The 6,425-nt window shown below is 35.8% G+C and overlaps 1 protein-coding gene across 1 annotated transcript; it reads right to left on the reverse strand.

The window, feature by feature from the left end:
* Window positions 1–4,230: 4,230 nt before the first annotated feature.
* LOC103058349 (olfactory receptor 5F1-like) lies at window positions 4,231–6,425 on the reverse strand. The gene is made up of 2 exons (XM_007444380.2): window positions 6,420–6,425; window positions 4,231–5,199 (listed from the first exon to the last, which is right to left on the reverse strand). The coding sequence occupies exons 1-2, from the start codon at window positions 6,423–6,425 to the stop codon at window positions 4,231–4,233; spliced, it is 975 nt and encodes a 324-aa protein (XP_007444442.2).

The following is a 6,425-nucleotide window of genomic DNA, read 5'->3' on the forward strand; positions in this document are numbered from 1 at the left end:
TGTCCAGATGCAGGCATGCTATCATTTCTTCCAATGAAACAAGCAAGCAAGCAAACAAATTGTGGGTGTAAACCTAATTGGGTGCACATACTTTTGAATGTAGTGAGGATTTAATTATTGAATCATTTAACAGAAGATGGATTATGCACTGCTATTTATTTTACGTACACAATTGTCAGTTTTGGAAGCTCTTGGAGTTTTATACAAGGAGGAAGTGGGGAAGGTGGAGCTAGAGAAATAGACTTTAACTGTTTTGTAGATCTCTAAAGTCTAATAATCTGATTAATGATTGTGTGGACCAGATACCATTTCATTTGATCACATCCTTTTTCAGGACCATTAAGCAATTTACACAAACAGGCAGCAAGTGTTAAAGAACAGCAACGGTGAACTCCTGCAGCTTTTTCTTCTGATCCCTTTTCTAACTGGATGAGATCAGGCTGCATAAATACTTTTCATAGCCAAGTACATGAGTGGCAGATTTCTCAAAGTTGTTTAATGTGGCACAAGAAACATATCAAATATATCAGCACATACATTCTATGAGCAGGTCAAACAATGTAATGTGGAACTTTATTTACTATGCATTGTAAACTATGTGTAGAATAAAACCCTCTATTTCTGAATTTAGAAAAGAAAGGCTCCACTTAATGCAAAATTGAATGTAGATACCCACGTGATCATCAACATAATATTCCTTCAGGAAGTATAGATAGGAGAATGTCTGGTATTCTTTTCCTTCTTCTTTTTTTTTTTTTAAATAAACCATGTTATAGACCAAGATATTTTCAGAAGAAGGGAGGCAATGCTCACTAACAGTGCTTCTTATTTCCTTTGTCTGAAGGTATAAATACAGTGAATCTTGGGTGGGAAATAATTTGGCCATTAAGGGGAAATTGTCAGTTTATTTCTGTCAGCCCTTCATGGCAGGCCAGGTCAAGGAACAGGTATATCAGGGATTCTAAGAGTGTTCTTTACTTGGTTACAAATCTTGAAAGCCATCTTATCCTAAAGAAAAGTAAAGCAGGGTTATTTTGAATTTCCTCCTCATGTTTCCTATTTGCTCAAGACTGTGTAACCCTTTTTTCCCCCCTTTTCTTTTATTAATGGTTCATTCATTCCTTCTTTAAGCCCAAGGTGAACGTTACATTCTTTGACAATATCGTATATATGGATTGAGCCAGGATTCTCTACATTTTAAAGGTTTTGGGGGGAAGGGAGACGCTCTTTTATTTTTAAAAATCATGCTAGATCTATTATGGGTCTGAAGTTACAGTTCCTGTGGAAAGCAATGGTACCAATTGTTGACATTCATTCTCAGAATGGCCTCCAATGGTTTGGAGAAGAAAATCGGGCTGCACATAACTGATAGACCTCATGTTGTCTGATGTTCACAAATTACGCTTCACCTGGTATTCATTTTGATCAGACTGGATAGGTTTCAACCAGTATGCCTTCCCATAGTTTGACTCCCACAATCTCCCAGGTTAAAATTGGAGCTTCCAACTTCCTAAATTGCTCCATAGCTTTTGATTGGATGAAAGAACATTTCATTTTATATACTTTATGTATTGCTCATTTGTGTGATAGGTAAAGAACATCTGCTTGTCTCATTCATGTCTGTTGATTAGTACGCTACTGTTGGTCACTTTGCAATACACCATTACCATAGGGAAGCAAATAGGGAAATAGAAATAGAAACAGGAATGATTGTCTGGATTACCGGAATGATTAGTTCTGCAATTCATGCTGGACTCAGGTTGCTTCTCTTTTTGTAATTCTAATGTCATCGTGCTCAGATACAAGTCCAAATGTGTGTATGGGATTTTCTATGGATTTTCTTTAATCAATACTTATATTAGATAGATTAGACTATTACCACAATGGGACAGCTGCAATTTTGTTCTTGTATGTTCTGTTATTCTGGCTGATGATCAGGATAAAGAGAGAGCAATTTTGACTGGAGTTCTACTTTGAGAAACAACCTATTTGTTTGTACTGACAGGTATCTTCAGGATCCTTCCACTGCAGCAAATAAGAAAAGCTTCACTAAATGTTCTTTACATTTCATTTCAATCAATGTCTTCCCCCCTCTCCGCTGAATATTTGGACATCTGTACAGGGAGATCTATGGAAGTAATTTTAAAAAGGGTTTTGTTTTTGCTTCTGTTGTATTGTATTGTATTGTGTTCTACTGTACCTTATTTATTTATTTATTTATTTATTTATTTATTTATTTATTTATTTATTTATTTGCGTGGTGAGGTCCTTCAGGTGAAAGAGATCTGTAGTAAGGCCAGTCAACACAGGCTTATTTACCACATTATCCATACTCCTTCTTCGTCATCAATGAAATGGAGCATTTGGCATGTACGCATTTGTGATAAACACATTCCCATCAATGCTATTGAAATTGTGATATGCAGGTCAGGGTCCTGTCTCACATGGTACCCAAAACATCCTAGGTATTACCTGCGATGTTTTGGTTTTTTCATCTCAGAACTACTTGGACTTCTCCTTACAGGAAGATATTATTTGTCCATTGTAAGTTATCAGCATAGTGAGTGCTGCAATGTTAATGAACTTTGCATGCCATTCATACCTTGAGGAACACATTCCTGAAGAAGTACATGACACAGCCAGTATTAAATGCGGTAGTAGACACTGTCCACTATGTCCAATGCATTTATGAAAACAGGGCAATCTTTCTTGCATATAAAATTGCAGCATCTGTTGCAGCTGAATATGTATTGCTGGAATGAGAATAAATAATTTACCAGTGCAGAATGGTCATCTAAGATAGGGTAAGGAGATACTTATTTCTCTGGACTTTTATCCATGATACCAAACTAATTCATACTCAGTGTGGCTACAGTTTTCATTTCCAAAAGCTGAACATTGTAAAAATTACTTTAATTATTTATTTTCATAATATACTGTACATTGGCTTATATTTCACTGTGGAATTAAAATGAAGGATTTTAGCCTTCCTACTTCCAAAGCTAAAGTTGCAAATCGAGTCCCTTGCACTAACCCTGCTTTTTTTTTTTTTTTTTTAAAGGAAGCAATGTTTTTTAAATATGTACATTTATATTTTGGCCCCAATCTGACTTTCAAATTTAGTTTGCGGTACTGATAAATGTTTCATGCACTCAGTCTGAATGGGATATTTAAAAATGTGTAAGGGGTAGATAATTGTAGAAACTAGCTCCACTTCTAACAGCCCCCTATTTGCTAGTGCCTATACTGAATGGAAAAATCTAAAGAGAAGGTCTATGCATATTTCACTTAAATATAGGGAAACAACAACAGCCTCTTTTGGACCAGTGGGAACTGTGAAATGTTCTCTAATTCATTACACTCAGTGCAGAGAACATTTTTGTGGGTATAGGGACTCTTAAACCCAAGTAAGTGTCTCCTCAAAAGATACTAAACTTATGTGCTGAACACTGTAAAACTACAAAATAAAATAATAAACATAGAATGATAACTACAAAATAAAATAATGAACATAGACTTATTGTATGAAATTCATTATAAAATGATGAGGTAAAAGCCACAACCTTGGCCTTTGATTTGACAAGCAGATCAGATAGTCCATTACATTATTTTAATTAGACCTGAGAATTTGTAACTGAAAAAAAAAAGTATATTTACTTACCTGCCTCCATTTCTGTTCCCCTTCATCTGATGTCCTTCAGTTTGTATTTTGATTATCTAAGTCATTTAGGTAACAAGCACTTATTCTTTGTAAAGTATTATTTGCATAAATGGCACTAATTAAAGTATAATCCATATCATAATCATCACCACTGGTTTATCATTGTGATTCCTCCAATGAATTGCTGGCCATTTTCACAACGTGGCCCAGGAAGAATAAAATCGTATAGATTAGTCGCTCTTAATGGGCGAAGAATAAAAGAAAAGAGAAAATTTGGAGGAATGGGGAAGGAACATGGGAACATTCAGAAGTGTCACCTGGGAGAAAAAATGTGGTTACATGGTAACCTTAATTAGTTTTTGCTTAGTCACAATATTATAATTTATAGTAGGTCCAAGCAAGGCCTCTTTGGATTGTTCCACAAAATTGACTACTATATTTTATACTGTATAATATAACATTATATACTGCAAATGTTCTCACAAATGTTCAAATGTATGCTTGTTCCTGCCAAATATTTTTCAATCCATCTTCTCTCTCCACCCACCAAACTGTAGTTTTTATAGATATTAATGTGGAACTCTTGGAAACAATCTACCTCCTCCAATAAAGGCATTGAGAGCTTCTTTTACTTCTTTGTTTCTTAGTGAATATATGACTGGATTAATAACAGGGGTTACCACTGAATAAAGGAGAGAAATGTATTTGTCTCTGTTCAAAGAAAAGACTGAAGTGGGCCTGATATATGTGTAGATGACTGAAGAAAAGAAAAAAGTAACCACAATAAGATGGGAGGAACATGTGGAGAATGCTTTCTTCTTCCCTTTGGTGGAACGGATTCTGAAGATGGTCCTTATAATAAATCCATATGATGTTAGAGTCAGTCCGCAACCAAAAACAGCAAAAATTATATCTGCCACAGAAGCCATAGTTTCATTCAAGCTGGTGTCTGAGCATGAGAGCTTAAAAAGTGGAGGCAGATCACAGAAGAAATGATTGATAATATTGGATTCGCAGAAGGATAGTTGTAGGACAAGTCCGGAGTGAACTGAAGAATTGATCAGTCCTGAAGCCCATGCTCCAACAGCTATAGCAGCGCAAATTTCCTTTCTCATGATAAGAGTATACTGCAGAGGGTAACAGATAGCAACGTAGCGGTCAAAAGCCATGCTTGTCAGCAGCAGAAGTTCTGTCACCATGAACAATATAAAAAAAAAGACCTGTGTGATGCAGCCATAAAATGAGATGGTGCTTTCATATGACAAAAGTGTCAGTAGCAATTTGGGAGTTGTGGTTGAGATGGAGAGCACATTCACCAAGGACAGATTGACAAGGAGGAAATACATTGGAGTGTGAAGTTTCTTCGAAGTCCATATGATAGAAATAAGGAGGAAGTTACCCACTAGAGCTATAACGTAGCTAAATATGAAGGACCAGAATAAAAGTGTCTGTATTTCAGGAGAACTTGTTAAGCCTAACAACACAAATTCCCTGATAGATGAATGGTTCTTTCTCTCAAAGTCTCTGATGCTGACAACCTACACAAACAAATTGTATTTTGTGAATCAGTTTTCATGATACCCGTCCAGACTCTCTTCACCCTCCTCCACTACAATAAATAAATAAAAAGTAGTTTCCAATGAACCTTGAACTTTTCTTAGACATTGGGAAACAATGAGACATTACAAAATATTCTCATAAATGTAAAAGTGAATCGAAGAACTGTGGTCCCCCCCCCCCCCCCAGTTTCAATCACATTTCCATCATTAGAAAAAGAAGAAGAATTGGGGAGGAATAAAGGGAAGGAAGCATTACTATTTGAGCTGTGGATTACATCTGTCTGCAGACTGATTTTATCTGACTTCAAACCGGCCAAGAACCAGTAACATGAAAGGTAGAAACTTTGCTGAATATTTGACCCATAAGGAAAAAAAAAATCTTTTTTAAGATTTTAAAAGAGAGAACAGTAGCCTTTGTTTTCCAAAGCTGTATTTTCTATTGGAGAATGTTCTTTTGTCAGGAAAGGAAAGTCCCTTTGAATCGAAGCCAGAAATGTATCAAATAATAACAGGATATTGCCATTATTCTCTCTCTCTCTTACACTGTAACAAAAAGCAAATTCCTCTACCCTTTTATTTTTTACACTTAATTCTGAACAGACTCTCATAAAATCATTGAGTAAGTCTTACTGGGTTTCTACAATATTTAATTGAGTAATTCAATCTCCCACGCCTTGGGGCAAAGTGTTGCTTTCAACCTGTTGCATACTTCTAAATACAAAAAGAAGTGTCTGCAATGCTTTTTTTTTTTTCCTTCTTTTTTCTTTTGCTTCATTTCAGAAGCCACCCCTGTAGCTTTAACCAGCACTCCCAGCAGAAAGACTGGAAGAGAAGAGTTCATCAAACCATCTTCCACTTATTCCAAGTGCTGACTGAGCCTGCAAAGTTACACCAAATTCCATGAAAAGCCAAATCAGTCTTCATACCCACCCAATACTTGGAGTTATCGGCTGGATGCAGATGCTAAATGTAGCTTGATAACATGATCGTGAGGATGAGGATGATAGGACTACAGTTAGTTATAAAGTTAAGTATTACCAGCAAATCACACTGACTACAATTGTAGACTAATTCTAGACCAAAGCTTAGACTCAGATGACATATTTCTATTCACCAATATGTTAACTCTCATTAAGACCTCAAAACTATTTGATGGTTCAGGTAAATATAGGAAGAAAATGATTATATGAAATACTTGCCTTCAT

The sequence above is a fragment of the Python bivittatus genome, unplaced genomic scaffold (genome assembly GCF_059951505.1).
Source record: "Python bivittatus isolate LINGU-HERP-01145 unplaced genomic scaffold, Pbiv_v1 ctg000470_np1212, whole genome shotgun sequence".
Taxonomy (NCBI): Eukaryota; Metazoa; Chordata; class Lepidosauria; order Squamata; family Pythonidae; genus Python; species Python bivittatus.